This window comes from Epithele typhae, assembly GCF_022376455.1.
Source record: "Epithele typhae strain CBS 203.58 chromosome Unknown BXZ73scaffold_128, whole genome shotgun sequence".
In the NCBI taxonomy this organism is placed as follows: Eukaryota; Fungi; Basidiomycota; class Agaricomycetes; order Polyporales; family Epitheliaceae; genus Epithele; species Epithele typhae.
In genome coordinates, this window is record NW_025954319.1 from 1 (window position 1) to 24,861 (window position 24,861).

The window sequence follows — 24,861 nt, forward strand, 5'->3', positions numbered from 1 at the left end:
ACGGCCTTCGGCGAACAGAGAAACGAACCTGGACATCCCGTGTCATACTCACGCTATGAATAGTGAGAATGGGAAGATGCGTCTTTTCGTATCGTTTCGTAATGCACATTCAGCCAGTCCGGCCGGAACTCTGCAGCGTGCGCCACACGACATACAAGACGTATGCGAACATCTGGAAGATAGCGCGATAGGCTTAGATCAGGGGAGTGGTACAGTCCGCAGAGAGGTTACTTACCCTAAACGAGATGGAGCACATCTCCAGCATCTTCACCGATGTTGACCTGCGCCCGAGACTATCCAGGTAGAACTCACCGGGAAGTCTGAGCGCCCTCGGATGGTCTCTGAGTCTCCAAGTTGTCGGATAGATATGGAATCCTCAGCCCGATGCATCTATTCGTTTGCGTTCACTGAGCGCAAGATCTTCGAAGGCCTCACCGCAAGCGCGGCCACCCGAAACTCCCGCGGGTGCTGGATGGAACATGATGGCATGGAAGCATGGCCTGATCGTGAACACAGGCCGACACAGGCTAGACTTCGATTCTGGACGCGATGATGTGAGTGAAGCGCGAGCAGAGGGGCGTAGATGCGGCCGAGGGAGGAGGAGGCTGTTCGAACCTTCTGCCTCGAGGTGCCAGCAACATTATCATGGCGAAAGGGAGGCGAACCGTCAGCTCTTCAAAGACATGGTGCGAAGCAGGGCGCAGACGGGCCGGTATTTGGCCGGTAAGCCCAGCTTGCGCGCGCTAAGATGAAGCCGGACCCTGACAGCTATGGGCGCCTGTTTGGTTTCCACACCGAATAGTCGTCCACTTGCATGTGATTCTGAAGGTGACCTCAAACACGTTCATTGCAGGCCCATCGGCACAGAACGAAAACTACGCCTTCAATGCACGGGGGAAGACTACTAGGACGTCATAGTCATTCTGGGGGGAGCCGTCTGCAGACACTGCGGGCCTGATAGCGTTGCAGCCGTTCTCAGAACGATAGGCCTGTTGGTCAAAAAATCACACGTAAGAGTTTCGAACTCAAACCAGACTCCGCCATTACCGACATTATGCGGACATCGCTTCTCGCGCGAACAGGTCGCTCCGACTCGCTACCCACCAGTAAGCCTCGCAACTGTCAAAAAATGTGACTCCGCTCGATTTACTCTGTGTGAGAATTTTTTCAAACAGGCCTATCATTCTGATAACGGCTGTGAAACACACATCCCTCATTCTCGGCTGGCAGGCTGAGAGCGCGTACGCCCGTCCGTCCTCCCCCCGCCGGCCGGGAGCTCGTCTTGTCCCAACCTGAGATTACATAAGTTCCAGGGAACGAAGTGGGCCGACGTTGCCTCAATGTGGGATCGGCGAGCATCCACAACGGCGAGTTGACGGGCTGCCCCGTCGCCGTCTCGACAAAGTCTATGCCCCATTCCAGAGACGCGTACGACCCGGGGAAGAGGCGGAGCGACGGGTGAGTCGTAGTATTCTCCCGTCTAAGCGTGCGGGTCCCAGGCTGTGGTGACAAATGTCTGTGATCCCTGGCCTTGGGCAATGCGTGACTATACTCAGTACAAGTTTCCGTGATGTAACGATCTGTGACGCCGCGCGTCGCAGTCGTGACCTCACGCGTCTTCGCACAACGCCACCTCACTGCATGAGATTGACCAGGACCACAAAGAACGCGTATCCTCCAACATTTTGGACCTTTGAATTTGAATTTGACGAGTATTCACGTGTGCGCTCTAAAAATGGCAATGGGTGCGTCGTGGCGTTATTTGCCGACTCTTCGCTTTCATAGGGCCTAAAGACTAAACCGGTCTCCTTATAGCTACGCCGATTACTCCTGTGTCGCCCCTGGCGGAGGCACTTCAACGAGCACAGGTGATTTCCCTGGTGCATCCGTTGCGATAGCCTATCGGCAGCTACGGATGCATCTGGACGGATCTGGCGATCCGTGATGCGCGCCCGTGGAGACGCGCCTCGGTGGGCGGCAAGGACGCGTGGCGCGCATCGCGTCCCTCCCCTTCACCGTCCTTGCTCTCCTCCACCACCACCCTCGCTACCCCCAGCCTCCCCGCTCTGCCCAGGCAGACGATAGCGACCATACGGTCGACTGTCGTCTGCTATTGGACCCCGGTGTCACCAGGTGACACCGACCTTCCCTTCTCCGACCTCCCTCGACCTCGATCCCACCCTATACCCACCTTCCCGACCGCACTCAAAACAAACACACCACACGAGGACGCCCATACGGACATCCACAGCATGGAGATTGGAATAGGGGGCCGCGGCGATGCACCGCGGCGCTCGTTGGTGAGTCCTCCGCTCAGTCCTTCTGCACTCCCGATGCCCACCCATGTCCCCTGCCTACGACAGACCGAGGACGTCCACCCTGACGTCCTCCTCCTCCGAGCCGCTCTCCTCCACCCGCTCTCCTCCGTCCGCGTCGCCCACCTGCGCCATCCGCCTCTGCGTCGCCCTTCTCGCCCTGCGCCGCCCCTGCCTGCCGCCTCCTTCGCGCCGCCCTCCTCTGCCCGTGTCACCCGCCTCCTCCGCATCACCCTCCTCCTCCCGCGTCGCCGCGCTCCTCCGCGTCGCGCTCCTCCACCCTCGTCACTTGCCTCCTCCCCGCACCTCCTGCCCGCGCCGCCCTCCTCCGCGTCGTCCCGGCCCAATCACCTCCGACGCCTGCGTCGCCTCCTCCGCCCGCGTCGCCCGCCCTCTTTGCTCTGTGCCTCCCCCTTCGCATCGCGCGCCCCCGCCCGCGTCGCCCACCACCTTCTCCGCCTCGTCCCGGCCCTCCGCGTCCCCCGCGAGCCCTCCGCCTCGCTCTCCTCCGTCTCGCTCGCCGCGTCTCCCGCATTCACGTCGCCCTCCTCCGCCTTGTCCTCTACATCGCCCTCCGCCTCCTCCTAGTCCCTCCGCCTCCTCCTGGCTCTCCGCCTCGTCCTTCTCTGTGCTGCCCCGCTCCCCATCACCCTCCTCCGCCTCTGCCTCCGCGTTGTCGTGGGGCGTGGCTTACTTACTAGCCCACCTATGTAGTAGTTTACTAATAAATATATTTCGATCACTAATCATATGCAAGATGTGGTGTGAATCAAAGAGGGAGGCGAGCTTACCGTCGGAGACGGCGAGCTCAGGTGGCAGGGCCCGAGGCGCCGGTGTCCGCTCGGGATCCGTGCGCGCTCGGGGAAGGCGGTGTGGAGCGCAACCGGGCCGGCCGGCACCAGATGCATCCGCACCTGCCGATAGGCTATCGCAATGGATGCACCTGGTGAATCACCACTGTAGCTTCAACGTGTCTCTGAAGAGTATAGCAAGATCCGTGGCTCCCTCAGGTATAGCATATATCTCACTTCTGTTCAGTCAACAGTGACCTCACCTGCCAGCAGTGTAGAACAACTGGAGCAGACCGCCGAGATGGTTCAAGCCTGGTCGAAAACACTCTGCAGCCAAATTTTCCGTGTGGTAAACACCCGGTCTCTGACAGAACGGCTCCCGAATGAAGTCCTCGCTCATATCTTTCTCCTCGCCACCCACGATACCAGGCAAGCGAGGTCGCTCGACTCCGACCCGGAGGATCTCGTGCCCATCGGCACCTTGCTCTCGTTGACGCATGTCTGCCAGCGATGGCGACAGGTCGCCATCGACTTCCCGCTCCTGTGGACGCACATCGACCTCCACGACAGCAGGCAATTTGCCGCCTTTGAGCAGCGCTCGCGGGGACTCCCACTTTCTCTGCGGATCAACCGCGACGACATCTTCAGAATCACCCGAGACGGCAAATGTGAGGACGACAAGTGGGCCATAGAGATCAACAGCGGCGAAATCTTCACAACCGCCTGTGACGATGAACGTGTGGACGACGAGTACGCCATGGGGAAGCTCATCGCCTCCGTCGCGGACCGGCTTGGCACGCTCGACATCATACCCATGTTGGAGGACGGCCAGTCGCCAAGATGGCTCCGCGAAAAGATGTGTCTGCCTCGACTGGAGGTTCTGCTGCTTCACTTCATATATGAGCTACGCCCACCCTGGCCTTTTTTGGCGAGGAAACATCGAACCTCAAGGCACTTGCCATGAACGGGTCTGGAGACTGGGTGCCCAGCAACCATTTCGTTCATCTTACCCATCTGTTAATCTCTTGGGAGTACGAAGATGACGACACGACCTTGTACCAGTTGCTCTCGCGCACTCCCAATCTCGAGATCCTGGAATTGGAGAACATCGGCACATGCCGAGGAACGCCGGAACGCCCGGCTTCGCTGCAAAGGCTGCGGTCCATCACGTTTTTGGCGTCGAACGGTCACGCTGTGGACCTGTTCAAGTTCTGCAGCACCACCAATCCGTTTCCCTTACGTATGACGGCCACCCACATCCTCATCTCGGACGCCCTCGACACGCTCAACTGCCTCCCTTCGGTCCACCAAGCGACAGATCTCGACATCCGAATCGGCACCGAGCTGCGGAACGTCCACTTCGTCCTTCAGAGCGTCGTCGCGGGCTTCTGGCTCCAGGGGCGCACGGTCGAGCCAGGTGCCGCTCACGACTGGTTCCTCCCCCACGTCCTCCACCTCCACGCACACGCACCCCTCTCCGCCGTCACCTCCGTCACGCTCGATGTGCCCTTCATCGAAGCCAGCGGGCTCGTCGACGTCCTCCGCCACGTCCCCCGGCTCGAAACGCTCAAACTCCGCCTCTCCACCCCCGTGCGTGCCCGCGCGGCCGACAACGAGGTCCGGCGCGGCCTGCGCGCCGCGGGCGGACCCGCCACCCAGGTCGCGCACCTCTGCGCCGCTTTGTGCGAGCGCGCCGCAGAGCCTTCGCCCGACCCGGCGCCGGCGCTGTGTCCGGCGCTGCGCGCGCTCGCGCTGTGCTCGAACATGTGCCGCGAGACCGCGAAGCTGCCGGACGACGTCGGGCGGTACGCGGGCGCGCTCGAGGACGTGGCGCGCGCGCGGCGGGCAATGGGGTGCCCGCTGCGCGAGCTCGTCGTGCAGCCCATGAGCGCCTCGGTCTTGCCTGGCGACAGGCAGGCGGCGCAGAAGCGGTTCGGAGAGCAGCTGCCGCAGCTCGTTGAGCTGTTCGAGTTTCTGGGCCCGGGGGACGACATCTTCGGAGATTTTGCAGTGCGAGAGTTTTGGTCTGTGGACGGGGAGGATAGGTACTGGACGAGGGACGATGACTGGCGCCCTCAGTTCGATCGGGGGCACCTGCCGTGGTAGTTGTTCTGGACTTCGTCGGGTTTGCCAATGGTAGGCCCTTTGCCAGCGCCGTCTCCTGGATGGCTGACTAGTGCTCGACCCCGACGCGCTCGTCTGGTTCTTCCGCCACATACCGCTTCTCGCAGCGCCCTCTCTTTCTTTTTTTCATACCTCACCGGTGGCATCGCCGGGCCGAGTACGGCCCTTCGGGGATGTCGAAAATGAACACCCCTGGTCCGCAGTTGCGCGAGGATCGGGTTTGACCTGCCGTGGCGCGTGCCCCCATGAGGCTCGCTTCGCTCGACGCGCGCAAAACGCAGAATGAACGTACTCCGGTGAGCCACAGTAGCAGTCAATGATCCCTCGAAGAGCAGCGAGGGTGGGTGCACAAAGTACCCGGAAAGGCCGCGCTCATAATCCAGGTTCAGAACTGCCGCCGGGCAAAGTGACTCCAGTGATGGTTGGGGGCGGAATCAATCATGACACGATAACATAGCTAGAGCAGGATCACGAAGCGCGATCGGGACGACAGCGGCTGCATTACACACTCGTCGGCGCTGAACGAGCAGCTGCTAATCGCCGGGAGCATCCGTTGCGGCAGCCTTTCGGCGGGGTGCGGATGCATCCGGTGATCCGTGATGCGCGCCCATAGAGACGCTCCTCTGTGGGCGGCAAGGACGCGTGGCGCGCATCGTCGCGTGGCTGTGATGCACGCCACACCCCCATTCGCCGTCCTCCCTCTCCTCCCCCTCCTCCTCTTCCCTGCTCTGCCCAGGCAGACGATAGCGGCCATACGGTCGACTGTCGTCTGCTATTGGACTACAGTGTCACTTGGTGACACTACTCTCCCCTTCCCCTCCTGCCCTCCACCTCGACTTCCATGCCGTCCTTCACCCACCTTGCCGGCCACCCTCACAACGTCAAGTGCGCACAAGAACGTCCATCCGGACGTCCTTAGCATGGAGATTAGAATATGGGGGCCGGGGCGATGTACCGCGGCCCTAGTTTTGGTGAGTCCGCTCGGACCTCCTCCCCAGGCTTCCTGCCTCACCCATCCGACCTACCCCCCTGCCTTCACGCCCGCCTCCTCCGCACCCGCATCGCCGCGTCGCCCGCCTTCGTCTTGCTGTGTCGTCCACCTCCGCCCACCTCACCGTCCACGCTCCTCCGCATCCGCGTCCTCCGCGTCCGCGTCCTCCGCGCCCGCCCCGCGTCCTCTTCGCCCTCCTTCGCGCCCGCCTCGCCCGCCTTCGCCTCGCCGCGTTGCCCTACTCCGCACCCGCCTCCTCGCCCGCCTCCTCTGCGCCGCCCGCGTCGCCCGTCTCCGCCCGCGTCGCCCGTCTCCGCCCGCGTCGCCCTCACTCGCCCGCGTCGCCCGCCTCCTCCACACCGCGCTCCTCCGTCCTCCGCGCCGCGCCCCTCCGCGTTGTCCTCCTCTGTGTCACCCGCCTCCACCTGCGTCGCCCGCCTCCACCTGTGTCGCCCTCCGCCTCTTCCAGGTCTTCCGCGCGGTCTCCGCCGCGTCGCCGTTGTGCGTCGCGCACAACCACCTCCGCCTCCTCCCGGTCCCCCACCTCCTCTGCGAGCCCTCCACGTCGCCCTACCCTGCCTCCGCGTCCACCCGAGTTGCCCTCCTCCTCCTCTTCGTCCTCCGCCTCCGCGTTGCCCACCCCCTTCGCTTCGCCCGCCTCCGTGTCATCCGCTTCCCTGCGCGTCACCCGGCGACCCACCTTCGCGCTGCCCGCCGCCTGCATCGCCCGCCTCCGCCTGCCTCGCCCTCCGTCCGCGCTGCCCTCCCCGCATCGACACTTACGACATGCAGAGGACGTCCGCCTGGACGTCCTCCCCTGGAGATGAGAATATCGGGGTCACTGTGAGCTACGGCGACCCCTTTCTAGTTCGGTGAGTATGCCCACCTGCCTCATTCTCCTCCGCTTTCCCGCGTGTCCCGCTCGTTCGCGCGGGCACGTCCTAGCTCGGCACGCACGGGTACAGCATCACGTCGCCCCTGCCTCGCCTCGCCCGCCTCTGCATCACCCGCCTCCGCGTCACCCGCTCCGCATGCCCGTGTCCGCGCGTGTCGCCCTCCTCCTCTGCGTCCTCCGTCTCGCCACCCATCTCCGTCTCCGCATCACCCGCCTCTGCCCATGTCGCTCGCCTCCGTCCACGTCGGCCCGCGCCTCCTCCACCACTCCCAGCCCTCCACGTCGCCCTCTTCCACCTGCCTCCGCGTTGTCGCGTAGTATTACTTGTTAGTCCTGTTGTAGTAGCTTACTATCAAATATATTTTGATCGCAAATTCTATACAAAAAGTGTGGTCTGAAACAAAGGGGGAGATGAGCTCACTGTCGGAGACAGTGAGCTCAAGTGGGAGCACCAGAGGCGCCGGTGGCCAGACATGTCGGGACAGTGTTGCGCCCGTGGCGGCGCGTGGGGAAGCGGCAGCGGTGTAGATTGCAACCGGGCCGGCGGGGGTGACGGATGCATCCACACCTTGCCGAGAGGCTATGGTAATGGATGCATCAGTCGAATAGCTACTGTAGGCTGAACGCAAACTACGCTTCAACACGAGGGAAAACGAGAACGTCATACATAGTCACTCTCGGAGGAGCCGTCTGCAGACACCGCGGGCCTGATGGGGGCGTCGAAATGCACATCCCCGGCCGGCAGAGTGCGTACGTCCGTCCGTCTTCTCCCGGCCGGGATCTTGTCTTGTGCCGGCCTGAGAGAAAGGTCCAGGGAACGAAGTGGGCCGACGTTGCCCCCCTGCAGCGGGAACGTATAATGGGCGAGCATCCACAGCCCGAACGGGAACGGCGAGTTGACTCCGGGCCGCCCCGTGTCCGTCTCGACAAAGTACATGCCCCATTCTCGAGACGAGTACGACCCGGGAAAGAGGCGGAGCGAGTACTCCGTCCCCGGGATCGGCTGGGCGTATACGTGGGGTGATTCCGGGCCTGGTTTCACCTGTCTGTAGCGGTCAGGACTCAGAAGGGTCAACTCGAATGACGGATATTCTTCGATTCATTCTTGAACAGTCAAGATGCTACACGCCGCCATTCCGAGCACCGGGCATCGGATGTGCGGGCAAGGGTCTCATCTCGTAGAGGTCTGGTTTTGTAGTGATTTCGACAGCCGGACGGGGCTGCGGTGATCGTGGTCAGCGAGGTGAAGTCTCTCCGGCGCTCGGATCTTACCTCACTGAACAGTGTGCGGGGTGAATACTCCCCCACAGCGAGGGACTGCGCGACGCCAACCTTGACGGTGCTGACATCCACATTCTGGTAGGTCGGCCGCATGTCGGTACCCGCACAGGCGCCATGGATGAGCGAAGCAGATGGGAAGTGATAGGCGCACGGCTGCTCACCGAAGCTTTGCCTGCGGGCAAGCGGTTTACGGACACAAAGGAGCGTGTTCCCAAAGTGCCGGACGCACCAGATGAGCCGGACGCCGACCCTGCCTTGCGCGTGAAGCCCCGACAGTTCAACCTGAACAGAGTATTCAGGAGGATTTCCATGCGGCGTTCGCTCAATACCGGTGCGTACACTGCTAGGACCGATGTGACGTAACCTTTCGGGGTGAGGCGAATGAGTGACCGTATAGAACATAGATTGCAAACAACTGCACGTACATTTGACTGTCGGGAATACCACCGCCGCGTAGACGAGGTTGTCAGGGAGTACGAGAGCCTTGGTCGGCAATTAGAAACTGCATCATAACTGAGTCTGAGATACGAAGGACATACCAGCACGAGACAGGATATGCTCAGGATGCTGACGCGTACGTGAGAACTACCCCAATGAAGTGGGAAGACTGCGGTGTACCTGATCAGGACGCCTGATGGCCAACAGTAACCCTCAGCAGTGTTTCCGAGTTCGAGAACGATGCTTATGTCGCTCACCAGTGTTGATAGTGTACACAGTCAGAATATTGATGAAGGAGTCCGTCCTGATAATCGCTTCACCGATATATTCCATTCGTCGAAAGGAAACCGAATACCTTTCGAACCCGGTCCGGTTGGTGCGCAGAAACACAAGAAGCGTGAGCGAGAGCAGCACGTCTGTGCCCAGCGAGAACCCGAACGCAGCAGAGGTCATCCACTACTCGCAGCATGGTCAGTATACGAAGTCCCTGAGTGTGAATAAGTCGCGCATACCGTGAATGGTTCCCATGCTGGAATGGTAAGGTGCCGACAGCTATTCGGCTGAGAGTGAGCCTCTGGGTCGCATTGGCCATGAGCAAACTCAGAAAACATACACCTCGTATGAAGAGGCTGCGGTGTGAGAAGGTTAACTGAGCTCGAACAGGAAGATATCGTGAATGACCCGCACCGAACGAAAATCCTGCCATCTATCAGCTCAGTAGTCCTGGAGAGACGGAGAGACGACATACCGAAACAACCCATCATCAAGATCGCCTGGCAGAACAGTCAAGACGCGACACAAACACAACGATATCAACTCACTACTAGTACAGCAACGTGCCGATACCATCCGCCCACTACAGTGGTGTTTTGTCAGAACGGGATTCTGTCTTATCGTGCCGATACCGCTTACATAGAAACACTCGGCGAGCGTAGAACCTGAACATGTGCTGTTTCAATGCACATCATCCAAGTGGCTATACGACGACGCACGTCTGTCCAAGAAGAACGGTTGCAGCCTGAGACATAGACAGTCAACAAGCATTCGTGCAACTAACCCAGACCTCGACATTACGTTTGTCGGTATAATGGACTTATTGGTTGAAATTCAGCAACACACTATGTATTGCGCACCCGGGTAGACTTACCTTGATTGACCTGTTTGATCATGACATACGCACTCAACAAGACTTCACAAAGATACAGGTTTTTCCTCTCACCAATTTATCACAATGAGCTCCGCGGGGTTGAAAAAGTTTACGACGAGGAAGTGATAGCTTGCACACATGGCATGAGATACTGCAACGATCGATATGGTGGACAGAACTCAACAGCTTACCACAGATGCATATACACGATTGAATTGAAAGTACTGACTACGCTGAAAAGGGCGTCAGAGTCCAGACTGGTCTCACAGGCGATGCAGGGGCGGCCTACAGCATGCTCGCTACCTGTGGGCCCAAGGTCAGCCATGTTTCATGCACCGTTTATATGACGTACGAGGAGTTTAACAAACAGACTGTCGGACCAGTAGCGTCGAAAATAGTGCTGAGCCTGTTGAAAAGAGATGCCGTACACTCTGTGAACACGCACGTCAGCAATGGTCTGAACGGAAGAATCAGCTACGCACATCAAGCCAACGAAAGTGGCGACCAACACGGCTCCATATGTGTTGTCTAACTTTGGGACCACAGGGAGAGCTTCGGGGGAGGCGGGGCTGGAGGGACCGGGCTGCATCATGGACAAGGGAAGGGAGGAGGGAGGTTCAATATTCGCGACGGAGACGAGGGATGATATGCCTATGTATACCCAGCCATTTAGGTTATCGTTCGAAGGTGACGTGCGGAGGACTCACGCCGAAAGAACGGAGACATCGCCCGGTCCCCCATGAATGCCCAGATCGAAGTCCTGTGAGATGCGGTGGGCGGAGAGAAGACGATGCAGAGGAAGCTCGCGAACGAGGACGTCGCGATAGATTTTACATCCGAGTTTCCGCGAAAGTTCAGTGTCCACTGGTAGCACTGGTCAGAGGCGAAGCACGCGTAATCGCTCATGCTACCGCACCCACCGACCATGTTCACACATTGAACCTCAGATTTCGAGGGGTGGGGTACGGAGGATACCTGTCTATGGCACCGAGAGCGGTCCCATGCGGATCTTCTCGAAGCTGATGGACAGACTCCTTATCGTCGAGCATCTGTTGAACTTTCATGAACCAGAAGCGAGAGGTGACACAGGGTGCCTGGAACTCACCCATCGTGATGTCCGGTTGTAAGAAAGATAGTATGATACAGGGTATTCTCTCCGGCGGGCTTCGGGTGCGCAGCGGCGACGGCATACAGGCATCGCGCGGGGCGTGGCCAATTCATGTCCGACGGAAAACACAGTGAGTTTACTCATCGATAGGAACGCTCATACGCGTAGGTGTACAGTGAGCGTTTCTATGCCCCGGAGGAAATTTATGGGCGACGTAGGCAGCATGGCAGGGCGGCCAACGAATGCGTAAAGCAGAGGATCTGTCATTGAATGAACTTTGAGCCAGAGTTTGCGGGAACGACGCACTGCCATATCCACGGTTCGAAGTTCGATACCCACGATATAAATACCCGTACAAATCAAGTGCGGTGTGAAAATGGAGGAAATAATCGGGGTGTGTCGTCGTTCTGAACGGTTAACTGGGGCTCGTACTCGTCCATGTTGAACTTGAAGGCGCTTACTGTATATGTGTAATCAAGCGTGAGCAGGACCGCATGCTGTCACAGGGCAGTTCGCGCTTCGTCACTACCAGTCACACGAACAGAATGGCAGCGCTCGCCGCCGGGCCGCGTTCGACAGCGCTTGATCCCCCAGCACCATCCCTCTAAATATGTTGTCTGCGCTACGCACCTCACAATTACCGACTGTTGTGTTTTGATTCGTGCATCGCATCTGACTATCTCTTCAGACTCGCGCCAGACACGACAAGCCTTACGATACATCGACTCGCAAGGCTCGTTCCAACCCGGTTGAATACAGAATGAGGCTAGCTAGGTGTTGACAAAGGTCGAGAGCGAACTTGACGAACTCAACGCAGTGGAGGCTGCTTCATTTGAGCGACAAACACCCACCAAACCTCTGCCGTGCGACGGCGTCCATCCGCGCCTTGACCTCTCGAAACGCTTTCCACCACGCCCGCCCCACGTACTCAGACGTCATCCGCGCAGGCCGCGGCGCCTCCGAATCCTCTTCCTGCACATGCTCCCACACCCCAAAATGTCGCCTCAAGAGCACGAGCCACCACTTCGCGACCGCGACCGCGCGCTGCACGCCCGTGTCCCCCGACCGCTCCCCGTCGACGCTCTGCACGAGGAACTTGGCGAAATACTCCACGTCCCGCGCGTTCGGCGGGTGCTCCGCGAAGCCCGCCACCCACCGCCCGACGACCGCCTGCACGTCCTCCGTCTCGCAGAACGCGAGCCGCTCCCCCGGCGCCGGCCCCTGCTGCTTCAGCGCCGGCCGGTGCGGGAACACCGCGCGCGGCGGCGGCGGGCGCGGGACGATGTACCCGCCCGCGACGCCCTTCTTCGGCCCGCGGTGCGGCTTCAGCGGCTTGCGCGCGGCGAGGTGGAGCGTCACGCCGGGCGCGCGGTGCGCCGCGAGCTGCTCGCGCCGCACCTCGGGCGGGAGCGCGGCGAAGACGGCGGGGTCGAAGCCGTACCCGCGCAGCTCGCGGTCCGAGACCGCGACCGAGGACGCGTACACGCGCTTCGCGAACAGCCGGCGTGTCTGCGAGAGCGGCGCGCGCGAGCGCGGGGAGCGCTGCTTCGCGGTCCGCCGCGCCGGTGAAGTTGTACCTGCGCTTGGAGGGACCCGGGCGCGGGCCGGGCGAGGGGACCTTCGGCGGGGGCATGGGGTTCGCGGGAGGGGCGGGCGTGGCGGAGCGGCGCTTGTACTCGTCTTCGAGCTCCTTGCGGACGTCGTCGGGGAGCGCCTCGAACACGGACATGTCGACTTGAGAGAACGAGGGAAGCTCTAGGTTGACGCCTGGGCTGCGAGCGTTTGGAGGCTCTATGATCTGGATCTCATCGTCCTGTGAAGGGGGCTGCACAACGATACGCTGCTTGCTAGAAGACGCGACCGCAGCGGATGCTGGTTTCGGGGCCTCGATGCGTCTGAACGGTAGCACTGCTGCCCATGCTCAGCCTCTCGAGGGCCAGACGCATTCTCGAGCTTCTGCATCTGGATGGAGATCCCGCGGAGCTCTTTCGGGTCAAAGCTGAACGCTTTCAGCAGCCGCCACGCGTGCTCCCCAATGACCTTGTCGTCGCTCGTAGCACCTCCGCCTGGTGCAACGATAGGCGCTTGCTTGTTGTGTGACAGACACATGCCGTGGCCGAGAAACTGCACGAAAATCAGTCGAGCTACCTGGTTTTCAGAGAATGCATACCTTGGGAGCCTCCACCGGAGCCTCGGGATCGCGAACCATCACCTTCAGAGTGAGGGAGCGCCCCCGCTTGTCAATCGCCTTCAGCCGCCGTGCTACTTCCTCGGCCATCTGAAACACAAACGTCTCTGCCTGCTCGTTGTTCTCGAAGCGGATGCCGTACTAGACGAGGGTTAGATAAATACACTGGCAGTTGAGAACACACGTACGTTGATGTCGCAGGAAACGGACTTGCGTGGTTTGTCGCTTTCCAGCTGGCGTTCATCGATGCCCCGCAGAGCCTTGTACAACATCTCACCCGTGCTCTTTCCGAGAGCCTCGCAGAGCGTGGCTCTGCTCTTCTGCGCAAGCTCGCCCAGGTTCGTCGTGCCGAGCTTCTCTTCAGCCTTCTGCCGCGCCGACCATCCAAACCCGTGAAGTTTGTCGATGTCGAGCGGAGCCAAGAACTCGGATACGCCATCTTGACGGAGGTGGAACGAGCCTCCAGGCTTCGCGCGGCGAGAGGCGAGGCGCGCCAGCATGATGTTGTTGGCGATCCCGATGCTGACTGCGCTCGTGGTCAGCCTTCGTTGGAGACTGGAGAAATGCGGGACACGCACTTTCGCAACCTGTCGCCTTGCGCACCTGAGCACGGATAGCCTCGGCAAAGTCCTTTGCGGGATCTGAGGGCTCCGAAACCTCAGCTCCGGCGTCGGTGCGGTCCGCGATCTCCGTGCGGATCCGCGCGACGCTGGAGGAGACGTCAATAAGCGCTTCGTCCACCGAGACCGCTTGCAAATCGTCTGCGTGGGCCATTAAGATAGTGTAGAATTTCAGGGAGAACTGCTTGTATCTGCGGGATGAATGTCAGGCTTGATCCACGACATGAGACGACGAACTCACTTCTGGAACTCGTACGGTATCGTGACGACACTGGGGCAGAGTTTTCTAGCCTGCTGGAGACTGTGTACAGGGTAAGTATACATCGCGGTAGACGGTCACAAGAAACACGCACCTCATGCCGCCCTTGATCCCAAACTCGCGCGCTTCATAGCTGGCACTCGCGATCTCGCTTGTGCTGGAGGTGCCCCCTGTGCTCCCCTGGGAGTGACACACCACGACCGGCTTTCCGCGCAGATGCGGCCGCTCGATCAGCCCCGCGGACACGAAGAAGCTATCGAAGTCGCAGTGCATGATCACCCGCTCCTCGCCCGCGCCCGCCTTGCCCTTGCCCTTGCCCTTCTGGAGCCGCGCGCCGCGCATGCTCACGTCGCCCTGCAGCCCCGCACTCCCAAGCCCGTGCCCACCCATGTTCTCGCGCACGACGCGGTCCACCGCCTCCAGCCCCGCGCTCTGGCTCCGCTCCTCCGCCCGCGGCGCGTCCTCCCCCTCCCCGGCCTTTCCGGCGTCGCCGCGCTCCGCGCGCTCCTGCGCCTCCGCGACGAGGTTCTTGAGCTCGGCCTTCCACGTGGAGAGGTGGTGGAGGCGCGAGTTGCGGTAGTAGCCCTGGATGAAGTCGGGCGCGACGGAGGTGTGCGCCGCGCGCCACGCCGGGTCCGCCATCGCCCGCGTCGCGTGCGGGTTCGACCTGTCCGCGGCGTACCCGGGGATGTGGGCGGCGCCCTCCGGGGAGGCGGCGGTGTACAGGCCCGGCGGCGCGTGGGCGCGGGAGGGCGTGGTGGGCGCGGGAGGGTTCGAGGCGCGAGCTTTGCCCTTGCCCATCTGCACGGACTTCGGAGGCGTGGTCGGTCTTGGAGGATCAGGGCGAGATGGTACGGCGGAGGGTTGTGCGGTGATTTGAGGGGCTTGCGAGACGAAGTTGGCGAGACTCTTCTGTGCGACTTTGCGCCCCTGCGCGTTTTCGGCGCGTTCGCCGGGGTGAAAGAGGAAGTCTTGCCAGGGGAGAAGGGTGCCCGCTTTCAGGCTCTCTACGAGCCAATCGGGTCGCACGACTTTCATGTGCTGGAATTCGCGCACTTTGGCAGGAGTCAGCGAACAGGTGAGGATGTGGGTGCTGTACAAAGAGTCAGCGGTGGTCAGAGACGAGAGGTTCCATACGTACACGAGCGACTTCTTGTCAAGGTACGCATGGAATATACCACCGTTTTGGACGATCAGTTTACGCAGGTCTTGTATCGAGGGCTCTGTCCACCCGTTGATCTCGAGATCCCATGTCAGAACTCAACCACTACAAGCACAAATGGCAGGCTCACGTAGATCTGCAAGCCGCTGAAAAGTCTGCTTTTGACTACATTTTCGCCCTCGACGTCCTCTGAATCTTGAATCTGCGCGTTCTGGACTTGCAACTTCGCGCGCTTGCGAGACATGTACTCGCCCCACTCTCCAAAGCGAGACGGCCCATACGTATGGCCCTCGAGGTACTCCCCACCGTCGTCTGCGTGCGCATCTACGGCGCTGATGCCAGTGTGGTACTGCGCCGCGTCCTCGTCCTCGTCGATGAAGGCGTCGTCGTCGTCTCGGGACCTCTTGCGTGGTTGCTGTGCTAGGGGTGGCTCGTTGGCTGGTCCTGCGGAGATACCGTTTGCAGATACCTGAGGAGCATTGTCGATTCCAGGGAGAGGAAGCTCGCTGATGGCTTTGAGGAAGTCCGGGTCATCGTCGTAGTAGTCGGAGGACTGCGTACTGCCCTGAGTGGAGCGCGGCATCCGAGAATGGTTGAGGGCACTCGGCGTTGAAACGTGCCCTTCAATAGTGTGAGTACAAGGAGGAGCTAGACCCGCTGCGCATAACCAAGTATTCGGTACCCGGTGTGATTAAGCGATGTGCATATGGGGCTGGAAGGTCAAAAGTCTGAACGTTGCTAACTGAGGGAGGCGACTCAAGGCACAACTTCAATTTGAGTCACCCGCCAGTTGCCACGTGGGCGAGGTTGCTTACTCAACGGGCGCCAATCAAACCTTAGGTCCGATGCCTGGGGGAGACTACAACTTGAGAATACACCACCAGCAAACCTCTTCGCCGAACATATCATGCTGTGGTTAGCATTAACACGGTCGGTAAGCATCGAAAATGTGGTCTGCGGTGTCCGCAGCTCCCATTCAGTCATTGCAAATGGTTGAGAAAACGTTTGGGAAAGAACTTAGAAGGTGTCAAAAGTCAGTCAAGCTATGTCTATTATTGCTCTCCGGCATTGAGTCTTCCCGTGTATTTAGGTATATGTTTCTGGCATCAGCCAGGCGGAATCCACACGCACCGTGTACCTCCCCTTCGTGCCTAGACAGCGTTCAAGTTCCAGCCGCGTGGACATGCCCAGATCTGAACCTATTGCTCGTTATCCGGTTTCTACTCACACTCGGCGTGGACGCTCGTGAAGAGGACTGAGGAAGCAGGGCAGGTCATAAAGCGTGCGCAACGCTCATGCGGGGAGAATGTGGCGGCGAAGGCTGCCGTTGTTGGCCGATTCTCGGCTGAGTGTCCAGCACGTCTGGACGGTCTGGGGACAGCTGGTTCCTTAATCACCTGAGTTCCAATCTCACCCCGCGGGCCATCGGCTTTCAGGCACCAGCCGTTCCAGAGGATCCAGCCCCAGACGTGCTCTTATAGAAGTGCTTCCATTTCTACTTCGCAGACCATCGACTCCAGACGTCTCTTCCCTCCTCCTCCTCCTCCTCCTCCTCCTCTCGCACAACCCCAGTGCCCACAACAGAGCCAGCATGGCTTACAACCACCTCGCCACGCCTGACGCAGAACTCGCCCCAATGCTTGGGCCTGTATCTCCGATGTTCCCACCCGGTCTCATAAAATCAGATATCAATGCGATCAGGGCTATGGTCCACAGCGTTGAGAAGTCTCTGAACGAATCCCAAGTTCCTCCTGGTCAGTTCTTTTCTGCCCGACTTTGCTCATAAGCTGATATTCACCTACGAATAAGATGCTGTTGTAGTCGCAGAACACTCTGTTCCAGTGGAGGAGGGATCGATCTTAGTGCGGACTTATCGATCAGCGGATCCTCTGGATACGAAGTTACCTCTGCTGGTCTGGACGCATGGCGGAGGTACGCACGTACGAAAAATGCACGCATATATCCCAGCTCACCGCATATATCAGGACTCGTGTTCGGTGATATCGACACTAGCGACCGAGTATGCCAAGTCCTCGCTCATAACCTCAAACTGTCGATAGTCAATGTGGAATACAGGTATACACCTTGCCGATCGTCTTCATCGTGGTCTCCTGAGTCTTCCGGACAGGCTGGCTCCAGAATTCCCTCATCCTACTCCGTTGAATGATTCGTACACCGCGCTGAAATGGGTGAGTGTCTCGTCGCTCACGCGGCCTGCATGCGCTCATTGCCTACGAATACCCTCAGGCTGTCAAGAGCTATGACGCGTTGGCCGCAGATCTTTCCAAGGGTGTCATCGTGGGCGGCACGTCTGCCGGAGGATACCTCGCTGCTGCCATGGCGCACCGCGCGATCGCCGACCCCTTCTTCCCCGAGCACGGAACGAGGATCTCCGGCCAGGTGCTTCAGGTCCCGATGCTCTGCCACCCCGACGCGCTACCCGAGTGAGTCTCACCTGTGCAACCTGCGAATCGGCAGTTCGGACAGTGCTGACGACTCCGGGGGCAGATCCGCGAACTTGACCTCGTATGAACAGAACGCGGATGCACCAATTCTCCCCACCTATGCGATGCGGGAGATGTACGGTGCGCGGACTCTCCCTCGCTCGGGCTTCGCGGCGCCTAACGCCTCGCGTTCTCGGGAACGCGCAGACCACTTCTCGGGAACCCGTCGGATCCTGAGTTCTCCCCGCTCCTTCAGCCGTCGTTGGAGGGTCTTGCTCCCGTATACATGCAGGTCACCGGACGGGATCCCCTGCGCGACACCGGACTGGTGTACGTGGAGCGCCTGCGCGAGGCCAACGTTCCCGTGAAGCTTGATCTGTGCGTCCCTCCCTTCATGCTGCTTTCGCACACGTTTACTGGTGATTGGGGAACGATAGCTACCCGGGCGCGCCGCATTTATTCCACTTTATGTTCCCGCAGACCAAGCTTGCGGAACGGTGGGCGCGAGAGGCGATGGAAGGAGTGCAGTGGCTCCTGGCTCAGGGAAGCGCATGAATGAAAACGACGTTCGCGTTGTAGACGCATGCTGAGCTTCCGCCGTTGTGGAGTGTTATTGTGTTTCAATTGTAACGTGCGCGGGACAGACGCTGCTTATTCCCACACCGACAAGTGGACTTCGTTTGAGGAAAGAGGTGCACGCCCCTCCGCAGGACCTCCTTGTAAAGTGGGTACACAAGGCATGATCGTCACTACTTGACAGGCTTCGGGTCCTTCCCTTTGATGTCCCCCCAGAGCCCCGTCCCGAACATCTGTCTGGCATTGACGGCGGCCAGGAGCGCTGCGATCAAGAACTCGGGCGCGACGTGAAAGATCCAGAACTCGGCCTTCTCCCCAGGCGTGTTCCCCGAGCAGCTCGCCGTCGACTCGAGGCCACCCAGCGGCGTCGAACAGTGGAGGACTCCGAGGCGGTAGATCGCCACGATCGCCTGCACCAACCGTCAGCACCCAACCAACATGCGGCTGCGACCGCACGACGTACCGCCAGCGTCCCCATGCTCGCGAGCCACACGATCGGCCACCGCGGCACACGCGGCACGCGGCACACCGCCCAGCCCACGACCGCGCCGATCCACACGAGCATGCCCAGCGCGATCCCGGCGCTCGCGTACCTGCGCGTTTGAGTGGACAGGCGGGACAACGTGAGCGTCGCTGCGCAGACTGCGTGCGGCGTGTGGTTCCGACGGAAGCAGTGACGTACCAAATGCCCCGCACGAGCGCGGCGTGCGAGCCGTCCTTGAGCGTGCTCTTGTAGCTCACCCGGCCACGATGCCGAGGACGACCGCACCGAGCATGACGAGCCCGGGCAGGCCGCACGCCTGTCTGACGTAGTAGCGCAGCTGCGGGTAGTCGGGCTCGGTGCCCGGAGCGCTCCGCGGGTTGAGCTCGATGTCGGAGCTCGTCGCGATGGCGGGCGTGGACGACGGGCGTGCGCGGGGGTGAGCCTGCCGGCGTAGAGGCGGAGCATGTCGGAGCCGAGCGTGCAGCCCACGAGGAGGCTCCGGAGGAGGTCGAGGACGAGCTGCGCGTGGGTGATGAAGCCCGCAGCGAGGGTGGTCTGGAAGTACACCTGGAGCTCGCGGTTTGCGCGGAGGCCTTCGTGCTGCGCGGCGTATGCGCGCAGCGCGAAGAACACAACTCTGCGCCGGAGGGAGACATCTCCGAGTATTAGCGTACGCATGCACATGGTGCTGCGGAGTGTTCGAGACCCACCGTTCCAGCGCGCCGATGACGCTCCCCACAAGCAGGAAGCAACGCGAATCTGGGCGATACACGCGCCAGGCGATCACGATGAATACAGCGGCATATAGGATAGAGAATAGGATGGATGGGGCGAAGTCGAGAGGAAGAGGGATGCCTCCGATGGGCGCGGGGATCTGGTGGGTCATGTTTGGTTGGTCACTGGACATCGGGGCCGTGAGTGAGCACAAGTGAGGGGAGTGGTTGTGCACCCACTGGCGAGCATGAACAGAGCATTTGTAGTACGTAGCGTGGAAGATGGCGGTGCTGAGGAAAGCGGCAGCAGTGCCATGACAGTGACTCGCCGGGTCCGAGCGATCAATCAATCATGAACGTTTGAACGCTGTGCGCCTGTACAGTCTTCTTGGCGTCCGGCCTCCACGGATGGAACCGGGGAAGTACTGGCAAGTATCGTCGGTACGCCCATACCTGCCCACGCCTCATGGGCCAACTCCGATGTTACTCGGACACGGCGCCCGCCACTAAGCAGTATCCCATGAATCATGAGGTATCGTCATTATCGCCCTAATCCCCGGCGACTGGGTGGTTCCGAGATGCTAAGAAATACATGCAAAATCGTGTCTTCGTTCCATCGTGTCCGTCGTGAAGTCTAAGTGGATCAGGTCTACGGACTCGTGTATGCGAGCCGATGTTAATGCTTCGAGCGCATGCTCATGGTGCGCATTGTCGGGACTGCCATGCAGATTGGGCGTCAGCTGCCGCTTCGAATAACAGCAAAGAAAAGGGAGCGTACACATCATGAGACCCTTGATGTCCTTCACCCGCGCCTCCTCAACGCCCTTGCGCATGAGCACCACCCGGATACTCGTCCACACGAGCAGCAGCACGCCGAACGCGACCGGGATGAGCCAGTACAGCGGCGAGAGCTTTTCCGTGCCGCCGAAGACGACGTGGAGCGGCGGGGTGTAGATGATGAACATGCCGAGCGCGGCGCCGGCGAGGATGCCCGCGAAGTTGTAGTAGTTGCCGACGATCGCCTTCCCGAACGGGAAGCGGAACTTGGCCTTGACGGCGAAGACGTTGAAGCACTGGATGATGAAGATCGAGAGGTAGACGATCGACTGCGCCTGCGCGAACGCGTCGACCTGCTGCGCCGCGGTGAGCACTTGCCCGCGGCTGTTCGTGAAATCGGGCGAGTCGCTCTGGAAGTAGGTGATGTGGGGCACGGCGTTGAGCGCGGATTGCGCGCGGCGGAGATCGCCGGGCGTGAACCCGGCCTTGAAGAAGACGACGAAGTATGCGCAGAGCCTGGTGAAACGTCAGTCCCGGTGCTCTTAAACGCAAGGAGTGCGTACTCACGCTCCGGCGAATTCAATCATGCCAGCTTCGAGATAAGCGTAGCTGAGAAGCTTGGAGTCGACGAGCGTCTCGTCATCCGTGCGCTCCAGGGCATCCTCCCAGAACTGGCGGGTGAATGGCGCCTTGAGCTTCGTCAGGAAGACCGAGAGCTTGCTGGGCTGGATGGCTTCGTTCGTTTCAGGATCACGGGCAAGGGTCTTGGTACGGCGAAGCGCGCGCTTTTTGAGGGACGTGATCGAGCGATCGTTTACTGGGGGCACAGTCAGCCTAGCGGAACAGACGAATACTCAAGGGACGCACCAGGCTTGCGAGGCGACATGCGCATGAGACCGTCCTTCGTTTCCGGCTTGTCCCATGCAAACGAAAGTGCCACGAAGAGCTCGAAGCCAAGGTCGATAACGAGAATGAGGATGGCGGAGAGAGGAAGAGGGACGGGAACGACCACATCTACAGCATCGCATTAGCGTATGCCCGACTTTGGAAACAATGAACGTACAAGCAACTGTGGAATGACCTCCGGAGTACTGTGCGAGATGGTGTACTGGATGGAGCGCTTCAGATTGACGAAGATCTGACGGCCCTCCGCACACCCTCTGCGAGAGCGTTAGCATACGCATGATCATAGGGCGAAGTCGTTACTCACTGACGGTCGAGGCGAATTGTCGTCGAGCAGGATCATGTTCGCGGCCTCTTTGGAAACGTCAGAACCGGAGATGTTCATAGCGATCCCAAGGTCCGCCTTTTGAGCGCGGGAGAGTCGTTGACACCATCACCGGTACTGCGTGCGAGGTCAGCTACGTTGACAGAATATATAATCTAGGACGTACACTCCGACGATGTGACCGAGAGCCTGCGCGCGCTTGACTGCAGAGGCATCAGTCGCTGAGTGTCACGTAGAGCCTGGGAACTCACCAATCTCGAGTTTGTGCTGCGGGGACGTGCGCGCAAACACGATCTCATCCTTGGAGAAAACTAAGAACGATATCAGCACGACGCTCAACACTCCAGGTGCACAGCTCACTTTGGTCCCATTGCCAGCCCTGCAGAGCATCGATGTCATCACCATGGATGACGATCGCGTCGACCTCGTCGTCGTAGATCTCCTCCACGGGCCGACCGGTCTTCTTGCTGAGTGTATCCTTGGTATCGCCGAGGATGAGGTTGATCTTGCGTGCGATCGCCTCCGCCGTCTTCGGGTGGTCGCCGGTGACCATCATCACCTTGATACCAGCGAGACGGAGGGTGCCGATGGCCTCGCGCACGCCGTGCTTGGGCGGGTCCTCGAGCGAGATCAGGCCGCAGAACGTATACTCAGTCGAGGGGTAGTTGCCATCGTTCTTCGAGAACTCGTGGTTGGCATCGTAGACTTCGCCGGGGAGGAGCTTCTGCGCGCACGCGATGACACGGTGTCCACGGACGCCATGTACTGTCGAAGGTAGTGTCAGCGACGCGCGAAACACAGCGCGCAGAGGTACCCACGTCGTACGCCTCGTCATACGCCGCCTTGAACTCGTCGTTGATCGGGAGCTCCTTGCCGTCCTGGAGGTACGTCGTGCACTTGGCGAGCACGCGCTCGGGCGCGCCCTTGATGTACGCGGTCAGGATCCCGGTCTTGTGCGGCTTCTCGAGGATGACGAGCGCCCACTTGTTGGACGAGTTGAACGGGATCTCGAACACGTGCGGGTGCGCCTTCTGGTACGCGTCGAAGTCGGGGATGTACTTGCCGGCGAAGCGGATGAGCCCGGTCTCGGTCGCGTCCCCGAGGATCTTGCGCTGGTCGAACGGCACGTCCGTCTTGTCGAACTTGACGTTCGAGTTGAGCGCCGCGATGTCCGTCATCTCGCGCATGCCCGGCGCGTCGAGCGCGAACGACTCGGTCTCCTCCGAGTCGTTGTTCGACTGGAAGGCGGAGAACATGCGCAGGCCGGACCACAGGTTCGTCACTGTCATCTGGTTGCGGGTGAGGGTCCCAGTCTTGTCGGTGGCGAGAAGAGTGAGCGACCCTGAAATGACGTCAGCTGTGGCGCACTTCCACTGTTAGGGCGGATTACGCACCGAGTGTCTCGACGCCCTGAAGGTCCTTCACCAAAACATTCTGAGCAGCCATGCGCTTCGCCGCGATGGACAACCTGCACGAAGGTTAGCGCAACGTCCAGACGCGAGCACTCAGCACTCACAGAAGTGTAACGACGGAAGGCAGACCCTCGGCACGAATGCCACAAGGATCGACACCGCGAATGTCACGTTTTGCTCTGCGTGGCCTTTGTAGGCAGTGGTGATACCGACGATGAAGAAGACGATGGCAAAGGCGATGGCGATTGCGGACACCATCATAACGAAGCGGCCACTGGCAACATCGTCAGTTGGAGACAGCGAGCAACAAAATGCACATGACTGACATCTCGGTGGCCAGGGGGCTCTTCTTGCCGGTTTCATTGCCAGTAAGCGCAGCGATTTGTCCTGAAAATCCGCATAAGCGTGAGACCTGGCGTGTCAGGTAGCAAAATATGCGCACCAATCAGGGTGTGGTCACCGGTGCGCACGACGACTGTTCCACGAACGTCAGACCTCATGCATGGAAGGCCAATCACGCCACATACCTCCCCACCCTTCACCGTTGACCACGAGTGTCGAGTTGAACAGCTGATGTCGAGAACGTCAACTTCAGGCGGCTGGATTGACGTGAGGCTTCACACGTACCAAGTTCTCAGCTTCGACGACACGAGAGTCGACGCCGTTGGGGCGTGCACAGCGCTCCTGGGGCTCGGACTCTCCCGTCAAACTCGAGTTGTCAATCTTCAAGTCCGACGCGGCGAAGAGAACCAAATCGGCGGGAGTCTTGTCGCCCGAGCGCTGAAACACGTACAAGCGCTTAGCGGATGGTCCAGAACCGGAGTCCAGACCTGTGTGTCCGGACACCATGGGACTTACCACCAGCACGAGGTCACCCTTAACCAATTCCGCAGCGGGAACCGTCGCAAGCGTTCCGTCGCGGACCACGCGACACGAGGGGGGAATCATGGCGAGGAAAGAAGCGAGGATGGCTTCCGACTTCTGGAGCTGGTAGAATTCGATGAGCGCGTTGAGGAACGCGACGCCTATCAGGATGCCGCCGAGATAAGTGTTGGCAAAGTTTTCCTGGGTCGGGGCACGTTAGTACGATTCGCATGGGTGCAATGCGAACTTACCTTGAAGTTGATGCCAAGCAGGATGTACTCCAGGATACCGGCGAGGATAAGCAGGATGTTGAACATCGTCATGAGGCAGTCGTAGTACTGTCCGTCACGACACATGAGTGAAGGATGCGGACATGGGTCACACAAAGATGCCGTACCTTCCGCAGCGCCGACTTCTTTTTGGGAGGCGTCAAGATGTTGGCGCCATCGCGCCCAAGCCGGGCTTTCGCCTCGTCTGCATTCAGTCCCGGGGACATCGCGGGCTGCTTCGGGTCGAAGGTGGTGTCGAGCGCGGCCTCGAGGTCCTTGAACGCGAGCTTGTGTTCGGTGATGTCCACATCGTCGAGCTTACCGTCGCCCTGCGCATCCGCCTTCGCCTGGTCGAGGTGCTCATAACCGGCCGCTGCGAGCTCCTTGTCCTCCTTTGTCATCTCCCTCTTCATCTCAACTCCCTTGGGGCGTAGGCCGTGGGGGGCCTTCTCGTCGACCTCGTCGCCATGTTCGGGTTCGAAAGCGACGGCGCGGGTCGCGACCGGGGCGTCGTCGTGGCGAGGCTCTTCCGTGGGGTCGTGGGCGTCCATGGCGCTACGCGAGGAGGGGGTCGCGTAGAGGAGGAAGAGGGAGCGGGAGCGGGAGGACGGAATGCGAGGCCCGAGGGATTTAAGGCGAAGCGGGGTCGCAGGGAGACTTCGGGCTCCGACGGACACGAAACGACCTCCAATTTTTGTCGAGACCGGAGCATCCCTATCGGAAGAACTCTGTCAACTGAGAATCGCACATGGGCAACCGTGATTGGACCACCCGA

The 24,861-nt window shown here is 60.2% G+C and overlaps 6 protein-coding genes across 6 annotated transcripts; 2 read left to right on the forward strand and 4 right to left on the reverse strand.

The window, feature by feature from the left end:
- Window positions 1-3,407: 3,407 nt before the first annotated feature.
- Window positions 3,408-5,212, forward strand: BXZ73DRAFT_82660 (uncharacterized protein; the record flags this gene model as incomplete). The annotated part of the gene is made up of 2 exons (XM_048023764.1): window positions 3,408-3,983; window positions 4,040-5,212. 2 exons carry the CDS (start codon window positions 3,408-3,410, stop codon window positions 5,210-5,212), a joined length of 1,749 nt encoding a protein of 582 aa, XP_047871500.1.
- A 2,565-nt stretch (window positions 5,213-7,777) lies between these two features.
- Window positions 7,778-11,091, reverse strand: BXZ73DRAFT_82661 (uncharacterized protein; the record flags this gene model as incomplete). The annotated part of the gene is made up of 19 exons (XM_048023765.1): window positions 7,778-8,158; window positions 8,389-8,569; window positions 8,627-8,679; window positions 8,727-8,761; window positions 8,823-8,880; window positions 8,937-9,004; window positions 9,093-9,291; window positions 9,348-9,409; window positions 9,584-9,608; window positions 9,657-9,691; window positions 9,748-9,773; window positions 9,828-9,853; window positions 9,893-9,927; window positions 9,983-9,992; window positions 10,174-10,215; window positions 10,335-10,413; window positions 10,465-10,633; window positions 10,690-10,889; window positions 10,958-11,091. 19 exons carry the CDS (start codon window positions 11,089-11,091, stop codon window positions 7,778-7,780), a joined length of 1,818 nt encoding a protein of 605 aa, XP_047871501.1.
- An 827-nt stretch (window positions 11,092-11,918) lies between these two features.
- On the reverse strand, window positions 11,919-15,902 carry BXZ73DRAFT_93335 (DNA repair protein; the record flags this gene model as incomplete). Its single annotated transcript, XM_048026640.1, has 10 exons — window positions 11,919-12,632; window positions 12,709-12,881; window positions 12,992-13,214; window positions 13,261-13,419; window positions 13,467-13,804; window positions 13,857-14,089; window positions 14,140-14,199; window positions 14,252-15,250; window positions 15,299-15,396; window positions 15,450-15,902. 10 exons carry the CDS (start codon window positions 15,900-15,902, stop codon window positions 11,919-11,921), a joined length of 3,450 nt encoding a protein of 1,149 aa, XP_047871502.1.
- Window positions 15,903-16,910: 1,008 nt separating this feature from the next.
- On the forward strand, window positions 16,911-18,318 carry BXZ73DRAFT_56811 (Alpha/Beta hydrolase protein; the record flags this gene model as incomplete). The annotated part of the gene is made up of 8 exons (XM_048021513.1): window positions 16,911-17,073; window positions 17,129-17,251; window positions 17,305-17,395; window positions 17,448-17,508; window positions 17,567-17,763; window positions 17,828-17,899; window positions 17,971-18,141; window positions 18,201-18,318. 8 exons carry the CDS (start codon window positions 16,911-16,913, stop codon window positions 18,316-18,318), a joined length of 996 nt encoding a protein of 331 aa, XP_047871503.1.
- Window positions 18,319-18,512: 194 nt separating this feature from the next.
- On the reverse strand, window positions 18,513-19,730 carry BXZ73DRAFT_82664 (uncharacterized protein; the record flags this gene model as incomplete). The annotated part of the gene is made up of 6 exons (XM_048023766.1): window positions 18,513-18,749; window positions 18,803-18,932; window positions 19,022-19,056; window positions 19,089-19,265; window positions 19,313-19,460; window positions 19,534-19,730. The coding sequence occupies 6 exons, from the start codon at window positions 19,728-19,730 to the stop codon at window positions 18,513-18,515; spliced, it is 924 nt and encodes a 307-aa protein (XP_047871504.1).
- Window positions 19,731-20,212: 482 nt separating this feature from the next.
- Window positions 20,213-24,499, reverse strand: BXZ73DRAFT_93338 (aminophospholipid-transporting P-type ATPase; the record flags this gene model as incomplete). Its single annotated transcript, XM_048026641.1, has 21 exons — window positions 20,213-20,253; window positions 20,315-20,829; window positions 20,881-21,130; window positions 21,181-21,327; window positions 21,373-21,473; window positions 21,528-21,619; window positions 21,646-21,658; window positions 21,708-21,744; window positions 21,793-21,852; window positions 21,902-22,306; window positions 22,356-22,883; window positions 22,936-23,009; window positions 23,058-23,083; window positions 23,113-23,227; window positions 23,280-23,340; window positions 23,396-23,428; window positions 23,481-23,523; window positions 23,581-23,733; window positions 23,812-24,018; window positions 24,069-24,155; window positions 24,215-24,499. The coding sequence occupies 21 exons, from the start codon at window positions 24,497-24,499 to the stop codon at window positions 20,213-20,215; spliced, it is 3,273 nt and encodes a 1,090-aa protein (XP_047871505.1).
- Between the last annotated feature and the right edge of the window lie 362 nt (window positions 24,500-24,861).